Source organism: Elgaria multicarinata, chromosome 1 (genome assembly GCF_023053635.1).
Source record: "Elgaria multicarinata webbii isolate HBS135686 ecotype San Diego chromosome 1, rElgMul1.1.pri, whole genome shotgun sequence".
Taxonomy (NCBI): Eukaryota; Metazoa; Chordata; class Lepidosauria; order Squamata; family Anguidae; genus Elgaria; species Elgaria multicarinata.
This window is the reverse complement of record NC_086171.1, coordinates 120,139,765-120,154,899: the sequence shown is the minus strand read 5'-3', so window position 1 is coordinate 120,154,899 and position 15,135 is coordinate 120,139,765. Positions and strand designations below refer to the sequence as shown.

The 15,135-nt window shown below is 41.6% G+C and overlaps 1 protein-coding gene across 4 annotated transcripts in view; it reads right to left on the bottom strand.

The window, feature by feature from the left end:
- Nucleotides 1-15,135, bottom strand: part of COL11A1 (collagen type XI alpha 1 chain) — a 301,741-nt gene that overhangs the window by 142,053 nt on the left and 144,553 nt on the right. For all 4 annotated transcript variants that reach the window (XM_063135577.1, XM_063135570.1, XM_063135593.1 and 1 more), the window contains 10 exons: nt 12,802-12,855; nt 11,811-11,864; nt 11,624-11,677; nt 10,747-10,800; nt 6,370-6,423; nt 6,195-6,239; nt 2,645-2,698; nt 2,503-2,547; nt 2,024-2,077; nt 1,478-1,522 (listed from right to left, as the gene is read on the bottom strand). In XM_063135577.1, coding sequence (XP_062991647.1) covers nt 1,478-1,522; nt 2,024-2,077; nt 2,503-2,547; nt 2,645-2,698; nt 6,195-6,239; nt 6,370-6,423; nt 10,747-10,800; nt 11,624-11,677; nt 11,811-11,864; nt 12,802-12,855 — 513 coding nt within the window. The remainder of the gene's footprint in view (nt 1-1,477; nt 1,523-2,023; nt 2,078-2,502; nt 2,548-2,644; nt 2,699-6,194; nt 6,240-6,369; nt 6,424-10,746; nt 10,801-11,623; nt 11,678-11,810; nt 11,865-12,801; nt 12,856-15,135) is intronic.

The following is a 15,135-nucleotide window of genomic DNA, read 5'->3' as shown; positions in this document are numbered from 1 at the left end:
GTTGTTGTTTTTCTAATGAATTTTCTTAGCTCCCACCCTGGTAACAGTTATTTAAAGAACTTGGAAGATATAAACTATGGAAGAAGAAAGAAAGCAGAAAGAGGCAGAAGAAGAAGAAGAAGAAGAAGAAGAAGAAGAAGAAGAAGAAGAAGAAGAAGAAGAAGAAGAAGAAGAAGAAGAAGAAGAAGAGCTAATATGATTTAAAATATGCTAGTGACGTGGACATTTGAAATAAAAATATTATTGCAGAAAGAACGAGCAAGAAACAAGCAAAAATCCTCATTATATTAACATCACTGTGAGGAAAATTACTGTATGATCAAAAGTAGGGAAGTGGAAAAAATATTGAATTAAAAGGGTGAGGAGAGAAATCACATTATTGTGCTTATATAACTAAAATCATATCAGTAGTTCTGTTGTCTGACTCCATGTGTATATAGCTGCTTATGTTATGAACCAATTCTGTGGACACACTTATGTTGATCTAGTGGATTATTATGAGCATATGGTATCCCACACAAACAGAGGTCCCCAGTCTACAACAGTTCTCCCATTAATTCTGAGAGGAACAGTGGATCTGTGACCAAATTACTTTATTCAGGTGTATCTGCTGAGCCATCCACACAAGATACCTCTGGAAGCTCACAAGCAAGATAGGATGGTGACAACCATCCCCTCTTATCTGCCCCCAGCACCTCACATTCACAGGTATACTACCTGTGAGCATGTGGGTTCCATTGAACTCTCAGCTAATAATAATTCATAAGCCTGTCCTCCTCTATAAATTGTGGACCAGCAAATAGTCTAGGAGAACTCAATGATGTTGTACTGTTGCAACTAAGTAGGTCTTGACCTGATCTAAGTAGGTCTTGACCTGATCTGGTCCCAGACAGGAGACAACTAGGAGATCCATCTAAGCACCTTTGAGCTTTCTGAAGGAGGAGGAGTTAAAGCATAATGAATGAATTTGCGGTTCATGCAAAGAAGAGCAAATGTGGGGACATTTGTTCCAGTGGTGAAGAAGGAGGAGGAGGAGGAGGAGGAGAAGGAGGAGGAGGAGGAGAAGTTGTGAAATTATCACAGAAACTTAAGACAGTGACTTAGAGCAAGTCATAGGCATATGATTGGTCCATCTAGCTCAGTATTGTTGTTGATTTTGAATGGCAGTGGTTTCAAGCAACCTGGAGATACTGGGGATTGAACCTAGGACCTTTTGCATGCAAAGCACAAGTTCTACCACTGTGCTTGAGCCTTTCACCATACTGATTATTTATAAATGAGTTGTGAGGCCTTAGTGGAAGACAGCTTGCAATTGTGTGTTAGTTGAAATCTATTTTAGGTTTTTAAGGTGTGTTTTGTAACCATACACGTACACACACACACACACACACACACACACACACACACACACACACACAGGGAGAGAGAGATTTTTTTACTCTGTCCACTGGTTACTCAGCAACGGAATGCTACTTACTTTTTCACCAGGAACTCCAATTGGGCCTTGTGGACCCGGAAGCCCCTGTTAAAAAGAACCCAGGCTGTAAGAAATCAAATACAACAATAGGCATGTTTTCCTGATTTAGATGCCTCATTAAGATTGTTTCAGAAAGTCCCCTCTAAAGAAAAAGAACCAGGGAGAACAGGAGGTTTGTGAGAACTTTTTACACTGGCTACTGCTGGCAGTGAGTCAGTAATATGATCCAATACAGAACCCTCCTACAGGTGTGGCTGTTCTTGTTGGCATGCAGGGAGATTGGAATGAGTCTTTTTTTTCCCTCCAAAGGAGGAGAAAGTGTATGTGTGGAAGCGAGGGGGAGGGGGCAGTGAGAGGTTTTCTGTTCAAACTTGATTTAAAAAAATTTCTCCCCCTTGCAGGGGGAATATTTTCAGAATGGTTCGTGAATACCTAGAAGCAAGAATAGTCTCACTGAAAGGGGAAAGTGTACACCAACACCCTTCTTGCTCTATACCTCTTTTCTTAAATGGAAAGGCCATGGAACATGGGTTGCTGAGCACTTACTTGTGGACCTGGGATTCCTTGTTGGCCAGGAGGTCCTGGTTCCCCTTGAGGGCCCTGTTGCATAAGAAATACACAGAAAGCACATTCATTTGGGGCAAACACATTTACACACCCTTTGGTGTCACTACAACACTACTAACACCACTTCTAAGAGTTCTACTTATTTTACCTAACGTGCTCTCAATAGTATTTGACCCCTGATGACAACTTGAAACAGTATCCATGACGGGCCAATATTCCTGTGTCCTCACTAGTGCCACAGACAGAGAGAGAGAGAGAGAGAGAGAGAGAGAGAGAGAGATCCACCAATGCCTCATAGAGAGGATAAAATGCAGTCTTTATCCTGCTGCATCTGAGGGTGACACCATTAGGTTTAAAATACCAAAGATACTCATGTGAGAATAAGGGGCAATTTGTTATTCATTCTCAAGTCCTTTTTGAAAATTTCTCTTCCCCCCTGCAAAAAGAGATCAACTTACCAAGTTTCCTTTTGGTCCCTGTGGGCCATCAACACCTGAGATTCCCTACATTGAAGAACAAAGCAAAATTAAAACTGGTCCCAGGCATACTTGTGGGGAAATTAAAAACAGAAACTACTGCATTTCTTTAAGAAATACATACAGGCTGTCCTGGTGGGCCAGGAGTTCCTCTTGGGCCCAGTAATCCCCGCTGACCCTGTGAAAAAAATATCACTTGGATTAGGCCTTTAGTTCACAAAGGACCTGGGAAGATGGTATGGTTGATGGAGGGCAGCAGGAAAGCATTAAGCAGCTCTATAGTCTTATCCCACCAATTCCCAAGCCAAAAAAGAGTCGAGCCCTCTCCTCCTTCTTGTCTTCTACAATGGAAAGACAGTATCTGGAATGGGAAAGCACCATTCTGCTCAACTGCAGGTAAGATTTGGTCTCATTCCCTCACTGTTGCCTTCACCCTGATGGGTGAAAGTGCAAATGGCACAGTTATGCCAAAGTCTCCTGCAGGATGCTTGCTTGTTTGTTTGTTTGTTAAACACATTTATAGAACACTGTTCTGCCTTTAACCAGGGCACTGCAGGAGGTGTACAATTTAAAGCCACAAGACAACAACAAAAGAATCCAAATCGAAATAAACCAATAGAAGCACAACGGACCATTCTTTTATACAAACGAGAGAGAGAGAGATTAAAATCTATCACAGGCCTGTCAAAACTGCAGTTTTTATGCCCATCTAAATCTCTATAAGGATAGATACAATCCGACCTCCATAGATGGAAAGTTTAAAAATTGGGGGCTGCTATAGAAAAGGCCCTGTCTTGTGTATCCAGAAGCTTAACTTCTCTTGATGGTAGGACATTCAACAGGACCACTGAAGAGGATTTCAAATTTTGGGCAAGTTCATATGGGAGGAAGCAATCTTTCAGATATCCTGGCCAATCATCTGTAGAGCACATGCCAGATAACAATCTGGCTGCCAACTTTTGCACTAGTTGTCATTTTCAGCGCCTACATACAGCTCATTAAAGGACAGTAAATGAGAGGTGATTAAGGTATGAGTCACTGTGGCCAGATCCACCCTCTCCAGGAAGGTGCACAGGTGGTGCACCAGCCAAAGCTGAGCAAAGGCACTCCTGGCCACAGCACCCCCATGCTGTGAGCATGGTGAACCTGGAGTGAAACCACATCCAGAACAAGCTGCATCAGGAACCCTGTGTTCTCTGCTGACCAACAGAACCTCTATCTAGTTTGGATTAAACCTCAATTTGTTCACCTACATCCAATCCCATATTGCCTATAGACAGTGGCTCTGCACTTCCACAGCTTCCTTGATATCGGCTGAAAAAAACACCAAATGACCTGATGACCCAATGAACCCCAAACCCCAAACCCTGGATGACCTTCCCCAGCAGCTTCATGTACTGTAGATGTTGAAAAGCATATGGGACATAAACCCCTGGGACCACCTCTTGTGAGCATTCAGCCAAAGAGGAACATAACCACCTCAAAACAGTGGTCCTGAATCCCAGATCAGCCAAAGACTCCAGAAGAATAACATTGTCAAAGGTATCAAATGCCAATGAGAAGTCCAGTAGATCCAATGGGGTGCATTCCCTCTGACTGTTTCCCAGAATAGGTTATCCACCAAGGTGACCATAAAACCAGGCTTGAACACATATTGGAAAAGATCTGAATAATCACGTTAATCCAAGAATGTCAGGAATTGCATTGCCACCACTTAAAGACCTTACTTATAAAGACCTTACTTATAAAAGATTGGAAACTAGCCAATAGTTATCTAAGGTGGTGGAATCCAAAGAAGGTGTTAAAAAGAAACGGCTTGCAGTTGCATCCATTGCTTTTAGAGGAAAGAGAATACGTTCCTCTTTTAGAGAAGTATTTACAATCTCCACCAGCCCTTTTCTGGCAACTCTTATTAGCCACGATGGGCATGGATCTAGCAAACCAGCAGTTGGGCACCACTCCTCCAAGCAACTTGTCCACATTTTCAGATTGAACAAAATGAAACTCGTCCATCAAAACTGGACAAGCAGTTGCCTCTATTATCTCACGATAGTCTGTTCTCAAAGTGGAACCCAAATCGGAGTAGACACAAACGATTTGTCACAGTGGATTTCCAGGAGCTCTTCCTCACTGTCCTGGATTCTAGAATTTAATAACCTCTTATCCACTGAAACAACTCTGCTAAGTTAGCACTGTGCTGACACAATGAAGGCAGAGAAGAAGAACTTTTTTGCTGCCCTCACTGCCACAGAGTAGGCCGTAAAATGGGCTCTAACCGATCTTTGAGTAGATTTGTCCTGAGTCTTTCTCCACCATCAATCTAGTTACCTGTCAAAATACTTCATTGTGCTGAGCTCCTCAGAAAACCAAGGAGCCTTCACTCTATGCTCAAGTAGGGGGCATTTAGGAGCAACTGCATCAACTACCTGGGTCATCTCCACATTCCATAGGTCAACCAGGACTGCAACACCATCATCAGCTCTGGCTTTCATTCATTTGTTCAAGCTGTGCATGCACAGCATGCTGAAGACCTTGTCAACTTCATTTACACTTCTTATCTACGATCTCAGTTTTATTTTTGTATCACGTAGCCAGTTACACTACCCACACAGGAATGATATCTTAACAAGAGTTCTTAAGTGCCCTAGTAGATGCCCTTTCAAAGCAAAATGGGTACTTAGACATGCAGCTTCCATTGAAAGTCAATGGGATCAAGGGATGCCTGTGTTAAAACAGCACAGAGGCCATTCTGAGAACAGTTTGGCAAAGCCACTCATTTTTTCTGGAACTGATCCCAGTTCCACCTTGAACTCATTAAGAGGCTCTGGAGAAGTCCCTATTAAGATTTCCCTCTCCTGACAGAAATGGCATGCACAGTCTAAGTTCTTCCTCCTTCCCCACAGGTATTGTATAACTAGTAGTTCCAGCCCCTAGCAGGAAGAGAGACTCCACTCGAGCCTGGGGATTTCTCACAGGCTCCACCTCTTCCTTCTCATGCCCTAAATTGCTGTGAAATTTAGACAGGGGAAGGAGACAGCTCACAGGGTTAAGACAAGCACAGGCCCTGTGAGTAGGGCCCATGCTAGCCTCAATCCAGCTCACAAATGTTCAAGCTTTATTGAGTACTCTCACTTGAAAGCTTGGAACATTAATATTCTCATTGATATCATGGTGGTCCCAAGGCATTGTCTGAGTAACCGCAGGGAGCCAGGAACTGGGCATGGGGCACGGAGCTCTTCAGAAGCTCCATGCCCATCAGGGGCAGGGGTGGAGAGAGCAAGCCTTTTTTTGCTTTTATTTTTTAACCTTATTTTTCGCTGCAGCACGAGTGCTCTCTAGCTCCTCCTTTTTAAAAAATGGTGCCTGCAACCTGCGCGACATCCCTCCTCCCATCCAGGATGTCGCACGGTCGTGTAGACACAGGGCGATGATCCCAGAAGTACGTAAGTCCAGGATCACCCCCTCTCCGGCCCTCTACACCCATAGGTGTAGACATGCCCTAAGACTCACTCCTGCAATACAACTTGGCACTATGTGAACCCCTGCCAAAAAAAATGTAGCATACCTTTGCAAGGACAAATAGATTCACAAAAGAGACCTTCCTTTGCTAAAGCACACAGCATAAGCAATCAATATACACTGAGAGAACTGAACAACAAGAAAGCTTTGCTTACAGCTTCACCTGGGAGGCCTCTTGGTCCAACCTCTCCATCTTCTCCCTGTTGTTATCAAAACAAAATCAAAGGGTTAGTGTGTGCAATAAACACTTCCTTTAAGCTTTAATGCATATGGGGAGAGACAGAGACAGAGACAGAGACAGAGAGAGAGAGGAGCCTATGAATAACATACTCTCATTCCATCTTCACCAGTAGCACCAGGAGGTCCTTGTGGTCCACGATCTCCCTGGAGAGAAGAGAAACCATGTTAAAATCACACACTTGGGAATTACTGTGATTTTGTGCTGATGCACATACTATAGAAAAGTGGCATCCAAGCAAAAACCTGCACATGTCATAACATATCTGCACTAAATAGATACAAATCACTATGGTCTATATCGTGTCACAGAGACTTTCATTCAAGGCTGGGTTTAAAGTGTTGGCCACAGTCCAACACAGACTTAGGCATGCTTATGCCTATTGAAATCAGTGGGCTGAAGTGTGCTTAACTCTGGGCTTGACTGTGGCCAACGCTTATTTAGACTTCCAATAAACAAAGGACAATATTGAAAACACTGCAGAATTCATATGCTCCCATATTTGCTGGCCCTGCTGTCAGAAATATGAGTAATTATATGGCTGGTTATATAGGTTAGCATTTCCATGGGTACACTAGAGGGGTGATTTACACATACGTGTTTGCTGCAATATCAAATGATGGTTTGCATTATGTGAATGAGCCATCATAGATCTAGTATTGCAGATAGAACTTTCTGTATCACCGAACTTCATCTCAAACTCAACACTTTTCAGCAGAAGCAGTTCACACACCTTCATCTGCGATTCAGTTGGGTTCAGACATAATTTAGTGTAATCAGAATAAGAAACACTAAATGATGAGCCAGTGAGCCTCAGAGTCATGTACTCCCCCTTTCCTGATGCAGCCCAACAAGGAGTATGGAAGCTTTCCCTTCCATTTTTGATTAACCATGGCTTACTGTATCAACTGAGCCAAGCAAACTATGGTTAATCTTTAGGAATGGGAGAGAATTTCATTTAGCTTTCATTTCTAAGACAGCCAACCTATTTCAATCTGCCCAGACTAATAGGCAAATTGGAATGCTAATATCCTTCCGACTGTGCATTTCTACAAATTTTGTGATGCAGTTCTTGGCTCAAAAATTGTTTACAAAGATGCATATGTTCAGGAAAGATGTGTACACAGATGTGTGTATTAGGGGAAGTTGTGAACAAAATGCATGTGTTAGGGGAAATTGCATCAGAAAATAAATGTGAATTTATTTTGGTGCTGTAGACCGATGCAAAAATGAAATGGAATGGATATGACTGAGAAACTGACATTGACTGGAAATAGCTTGATTTGTCCATCCCTAACTATGGCTAGTTCCAAACAAACCAGTTCTGCAGCATGTTATGACACAGTTTCCCAGAAAGGTCCGCCTGGCGCCTACACTGTACTCCTTTCGTCGCCAGCTGAAGACCTTTTTATTCTCTCAGTATTTTAACACTTAACTTAAATTTAAATTTTACTGTTCTAACTCTGTATTTTAATCTTATTTCAATTTTGCTGCGTGGTTTTATCCTGGTTGTGCTTTTTATACTGTATTTTGTATTTGTGCTTTTAACCTGTTGGTTGTTTATTATGGTTTTAATTTTTGTGAACCGCCCAGAGAGCTTTGGCTATTGGGCGGTATAAAAATGTAATAAATAAATAAATAAATAAACTTTGTATGACTCACTGCTTCCTGAACTCTGGGCACTTCTTGGACTTTTGTGTGGGGTGGGGTGGGGTGTGGGGTTTCTGCAATTTGCAAAATTGCGATCGAATTTGCACAAATTACAGCCAAATTTGTACAAATTATACCATCCCTGCTTATTTGAATTGTTCTTGTCTAGCAGTACAATCGCATACATGTCTATTCAAAAGTAAAACCCATTGAGTTCAATAAGGCTTACATCAGGGCAAGTGACTATAGGATTACTGCCTTAGGCTGCAATCGTATGCACACTTATCTGGAAGTAAGTCCCATTCAATTAAACGGAATTTATTTCTGAGAAGACATCCATAGGTTTGCACTGTGAATTATTTGGTAAGAAGACCCACCCGTAGAAATTTCCTGTAGCTCTTCAGCTACTTGCTTTGCTTCCTTATAGTAGACTAATAACCATTAATGCAGTGACTGTGGCTGTGAAATCAGAAGAGAAGTTGGGTTGTTGTTTTTAAGAACTTCAAGTTGGAAACCTCAAAACGAACACAAATAGGATAATTTTATTGGCAGCTATGACATAACCTGAAGTTCTTTTGCCATTAAATATTGTGCCCAAAATATGACAATTAGAAAACGTGCTTGCCTAGCAATCAGCTCAGCATAAGGGTGATCTTTTTCCCCAGTGTGTGGAACTGGCCACACGCTATAAAAATGAAGAGTTGCAATGTAGAATCGCAATGTGCAATTGGCTAGTTGCAAATGGCTGGGCTATCATGTGATCATTGAAATCTCTGATTACCCAAACATATCTCAAGGTTTCTGAGAAAATACTAGCCTTGTGATAATTACAAACAGCAGCACACGCTTGAATATAGGGCTGATTCAGTAGGATGTTCTAATCTTTAAGATTGTCTTAAACATGTTTGCTCTGATTTTCAAACTGTATCTTAGGTTTATTTAAAATTGTGTTTAGCTGTTTATATTGTTTTATTTGTTGTGTTAAATATTGTAGGATAGTTTTTTTTATATTGTATTTCTGTATGTTGCTGTCTGTTTTTATGAATTGTTGTAAGCTGCCCAGAAAACCTTGGCTACGGAGTGGTATAGAAATGAAATGAAATAATAAGTGCATGTGGAGGAGCCAATTGTATTCAGAAGCCAGGAATGCATCTAGTGTCCCTTGCTTGATTGTGGTGCTGAACTGATTGGGCCACTGCCAGCAGTGCCAATTACCTGTGGGGTGTGTGTGTGTGTGTGTGTGTGTGCAAGTGTAAGTCTGAGAGAGTGCATGTGCAAAAGAGAGGAAGGAAGGAAGATCCTAGTCACCTGTACTCCCACATCTCTCCTATGAGAGATTAGCTGACAGCACCACCCTGCTCTTTAGTGGGGAGAGGGTTCTCTTCTTTTTATTTAGAATGTGTGTGATTGTATTTATGGATGATTTCATATGTTCCCTTGCTAAGAAAATATGGATTACTGTACAAAGGCAATGAGTTCCTTCTTCCCAGCCATACAATATTTTATCACATACATAGGTTCAAACCTAACTTTTCTGCCAAATGCTATTTCATGCATGGGCCTTGAATTTAGAATTGAACAGGAAACTTTTTGTTTTTCATGAAATTATGACTGCTATGGTTTTTGCATTTGGAAGGCTCTAGTTTAAAAATAAGGGTATCATGAGTCTACAGGAATGCAGTAGAGGCCATAGTGCAAAGTATTATTAGGGTCAATGGTTGCATATTTGTGCAGGAGAATTTTTGCTCTTTCTTCCTGAGAAAGAGCAAAAATATCACTTGCTTTCATCACACACCTAAAGGTAAAAAATTAAAAATAAAAATGAACCACACCAGATTAGACAAAGACAGAGATTCTTTGGCTCTGTGTCAATTTGGAAATGTTTACTCAGCCATAGGCCCTGTTCAGAAGACACCTTAAACCATGGCTTTAACCACAGTGAAAAGCCTTTCACTGTGGTTAAAGCCATGGTTTAAGGTGTCTTCTGAACAGGCCCATAGAATAGTACATGAAGTATGCACAATTAGTGCTTAATGGACAGTGCCCTCTGCTGTCCACATACATCATTGATTTTTTTCTTCAAAACACGCACACACACACACATTTTACTATTCCATTTTTATTTTATTTTATTTTAATGGTTCCCCATGAACACACATGGAAGTACTGCAAAAAGCTTCCTTTGTTACATGTTTAGCACCTGCATAGGGCTGACAGCATGGTCAATCTCTAGGATGCCACATGAAATACAACACACTTTTTAAAAACAATCTTTGAGTCATGTCCACTCCTCCACCCCTCTTTTACTGATATTCTATCAAATAGTCACCATGTTTGCTTTTTACAATAAAAAATCTCTGTGGCTGAGTAGGAGAAGTGTTTTCCAGATAGAAGCTTGTTCAAAACCTTACTTTCTTTGACTGTGCATGGAGCATTATCCAGTACATCACTTCCCACAATGCACTGTGATGTTCAGCCTCTAGTCACTATAATGTGACTTCTCATTGTGAAAATTCTCTCCCTTTGAGAATTAATTCTCTCTGAGAGTTAACTATATTTTTCTTGCTCGGCACCATGTAGTGATGCATCATATTCCTGTATCAGGTGACATAATCATAAGGACCTATGCAGCCAATAAAGCATGGCATAGGTCTGCCATAGTTTGATACATAGGAAACATTGGGCAGGGCTGTACTGAAAATGACTCAGGTGTGGAAAATATTGCTATTGCTTTGGGCAAACATTTTCAGATGCAATTTTACTGAATCTACATTGTGATTTTAATAGATTTTCCGATAAAACATGCAACTTTTTCTTACCCTGTGACCTTTCTCACCAGGTAGACCAGGGAGGCCATCAAAACCTCTGTCACCCTAGCAGGGAGAAAAATAATAAATTTAGTAATCCATTGTTGCATTTTGTAACAGCCTATATAAACTTCACGGGCACCACAGTAAATGTATTCTTTTGATGGATACATTGGCCCTGATGTTGGATGTTGCTTGGAGCTCCACACACCTGAAACCTAAACTTGATATTTTTAACCTCTACCAAAAGTACCCTCCACTTTCACAGTCATGATGCAAAGGCAGAGCAGCACTTTCTAAAACTTTTGTGGGGTAAAGGACAAAATCTCAGAATTTCTCAGAGGAGGTGGTTACCTTTCAGACAAGGTGGCAAAGAGTAAGCTTCTTCTCTGTTTTTTAAAAATGAATGCCCCTGCCCCAAACTCTGCCAGCACTTCAGTCAGCTTCATTTCCAAACTGATGCCAAATGGGAATGGTGGTTTGTCATGCTGTAGCATTGCTCCCTGGGCATTAAACGGGCAAAAGAAGATACCGTGGAAGCAGCTAACTTTTTTTCTCCACAATTTTTCCCCATTTGAAAAAGTCTGCTGACCACAGCACTTTTCCCATGTAAAAGTGTATGTAAAAGTGTAGCAACAGCCAGCACAAGAACATTGGGAATAAAGCTACCTAAATGTTTCAATATCTGCTTGTCTATGACCGTAATAAACTTGATTGATTGAATGTTTCAATACAATTGTTTATTCACTATTCATTCCAAACACAGCCAGCAAAGTCAGTCAGGTTCAACCATATTTGTCAGTCCGGATGAAGACACTCAGTTCCTAATTAATGCACACCTGGGAAACGCTCCGGCAGTGAAGTATATTCCAAGCTTATATTTACTAACCTTGGAGCCGGGTTCCCCTGGCATCCCTCTGGCTCCGTCTGCACCTGGGCGACCCTAGAAAATTTTAAGAGGAAGCCATTTAATACCAGATGCAAAGTGTTAAAAAGTAAATTTGCTGTCATTCTGGAATTCAACGTGTGTCCTTTTACCAAACGTGAGCTGTCTTCTCGAGGCACTCAAGACTTACTCTTTTGCCAGATTTTCCAGGCAGTCCAGCTGGACCTTGTATACCTCGAGGACCCTGAAACAAAGGAAGATATATTGACTGTAACCACTGAAGATGGATGAAGACATTCTGGTTCATTATGATTCCCCTCAAACTGAGGCTTTGAGATGCAGTCCCCTTGATGTGAATTAGGAAACCATAGAGGGCTTCAAAAAAATGTATTCTGTATCCATTTCAAATAAAATCATGAATAAATAATTTGTAAAATAGGCAATACAAAGTGGGGGGGGGAAACAGGATTTTCAACAAGGCCACACCTGTATAGTGGGTTTTAAAATATATACAATGTCTGCTTTGCTGTTCCTAATCCATAGTAAGTGTCTTGTTATCAGTATCTTCTTATCAGGTTATATGAATTGACATGATAACGCAGCATATCATAGGATCAATTGCTGTGGCACTGTAATCCATCTGCTACTGAAGGAACCTCAGCCCAGTCATGGAAGAAGCCGCGTGTCATTGGCAATGGCACACAATTGTGGCACTCAGGACAACCACGGAGGAAGAATGAATGATAAAATCTAGGCAAATTGTAATGATGATCTCAGCTACAATCCTATACACACTCACCCTTAATTAAGCCCCAATGAACTCAATAGGACATATTGTTGAGTAGAGATGTCTAGGATTGCACTATTAATGTCTTAGCATTTAAAATGGCAGCAAACTCACCAAACCTTGATTTGGGGGAATCTGTCACCTACAGATTGATTTCAAATTGGACCTCACACAAACTTAGATAGCTAGCTGGTGCTTTGAACAAGGAATGATAATAAGAATTGTGACAACAGGCACTGGTAGTATTCAGGAAGCTAAGTATATAAGGTGGTGTATGTGTGTGCAAAGCCACTCTGTCGATTAGGGCATTTACATGCCATCACAAATCTACACTGTGTGTATGTGGTTGTTCTTGGTGGCAGTGATGGAGGGCTGTCATGCAATGTAGTCTTACCTGAGGACCTGGATCTCCACCATCACCTTTGGCACCTGAACCACCAGGACCACCCTGTAGGACAAAAGCGAACCACTATTTTAGCTCAAAGTCACACTTTAGCGAATGCCTTTGTATTGCTGATTATAATCGTTTGGAATGCATTTGTGGTAGCTAAAGAATTCAATTACTAGCATCTTAATGGGCTTATGATCCTATTTAGTGCATACTGGCTAGCATCCTGAACCTAAAGTTTGCTATGTAAGAAAAAAAAGCACCTTAGGGATGCTGCTCACCACCACCACCACCCTTTCTGGCTCCAATAATAATTTGGGATTGCTGAGCCTTTATTTCAATGACTCAAATAGTTTTCTGAGTGTTTGATACAAACCTCTGAAAATCCCAATTTTGCCACTGCTTCCTCTTTCAGGCTACCCCACTTCCCCTTCTCCAAGCCAAAAGAGACTTGGGGAATGGAGAACAGATAGCAAACAGCAGAGAGCTACCATTACCAGAGGGCTCTCATTGGCTCCAAATGATGCATGGAGAATCATTTCCTGTTGGGACATGAGGAGCCTGTAGTCAAGCAACATGGCCCACAGTGTGTGTGTGTGTGGGGGGATGTTCTGAACATCCTTTGTCACCAAGGAGAGATCTCATGCCTCCCTGCTCTGTCTTAATGAGAGCTCTGTCCTGCCTGCTCTCCCCTCCATTCCCCAAGGTGGGGCACTGGGAGAGGGGGAGAAGTGGGGAACTGTCAGGCAGCAGGAGAGGTGAGGTGCAAGCCCCAATCTGAGTCAAACCCTGGCTGAATGAAGCCAGTTCAGCCTGGTTGCTGCAAGGGCAAATCATTAGGCCAGGGTGCATGGTGGAAGCCCATCGTCAAGGATGCTTAATAAGAGCACATAATTAAGGTCTGGGTTTCCAGAAACATACTAACAATTCTTGAATGGGCATATGATACTCGCAACATTTGCTTAGAAAGATATGTCTTAAATGGTTTCTTATTGGAAACCCAGGCTCCTTCGTAACGTATTGCAGTGAGTATTGAGGGAAATGAAAGCATTACCAAAAAAATAAACAAATCAAATAAATAATAATAATAATAATAATAATAATAATAATAATAATAATAAAACGTCATATATATGTATTTGTTGTTATTCCAAATCCAGAACAGCTGGATTTCTGCAGCCTCCTAGTGGCTTAAGAGGAAAATGGCTAGGATAATACATTTTCTTTACTACACTTTTTATACAATCCCGGATTCTTCTTAAACCCTGTCTGCAATTTAGGCCATGGCTTTTAGCACATTTGCTTAGAAGTAAATTCCAGGACATCTAGATAAATATGTTTGGGATTGAAGTATTAAATGTAGTGTTATTAGATGTAGGGCTGTAACATAATGGTGCAATTCTGGCCAACACAACACACTCTAGCTATAAATGGTGTCTCATGAGGGGTTCGAAGGATCTCCTGTTTTTGCCTGTCCAGCACTGCCGAATGGGCTCAGGGTCAAATCCCTGCCAAACCACCACACATAACCAGTAAGGCTGCATTTAATTTGGCAGGCATACAGACCTCCTTGAAACCACTTAAGAAACAGAACCCCCAGTGTTATCTTGCTTTGAAAAAGAACATTATATTTGGCAGAAAGCATTGAATTATACCTAGATAAAATAATGCCAGGAGGAGGGTAGCTGCCATTTGGAGCTCACTGAGACATAAGAACATAAAAACGTAAGAAGTGCCCTGCCGGATCAGACCAAGGGTCCATCTGGTCCAGCACTCTGTTCACACAGTGGCCAACCACAAGCAGGGCATGGTGTAACAGCACCCTCCCGTCCATGTTCCCCAGCAACTGGTATATATAGACTTTACTACCTCTGATACTGGAGGTAGAACATTGCCATCAAGACTAGTAGCCACTGATAGCCTTCTCCTCCAGGAATTTATCCAGCCCTCTTTTAAAGCCATCCAAACTGGTGGCCATCACTACATCGTGTGGTAGCAAATTCCATAGTTTAACTATGCGCTGTGTGAAGAAGTACTTCCTTTTATTTGTCCTGAATCTCCTACCAATCAGCTGCATGGGCTGACCCCAGGTTCTAGTATTTTGAGAGAGGGAGAAAAGTGTCTCCCTATCCACATTCTCTACACCATGCATGCTTTAGTACACTTCTATCATGTCTCCCCTTACCCTCCTAAATAATCCCAGACTACTTTCAGTGATTGATAGGCTGCAAGACCCTTTCCAACCCCAGAGACCATGAGCTGGGCTCCGTCTGCTCTCAGCAGCTGTCATCAAGGTTATCCTGATAGTCTGGGACTGAAGCAATAAATGGGCACTAGAAG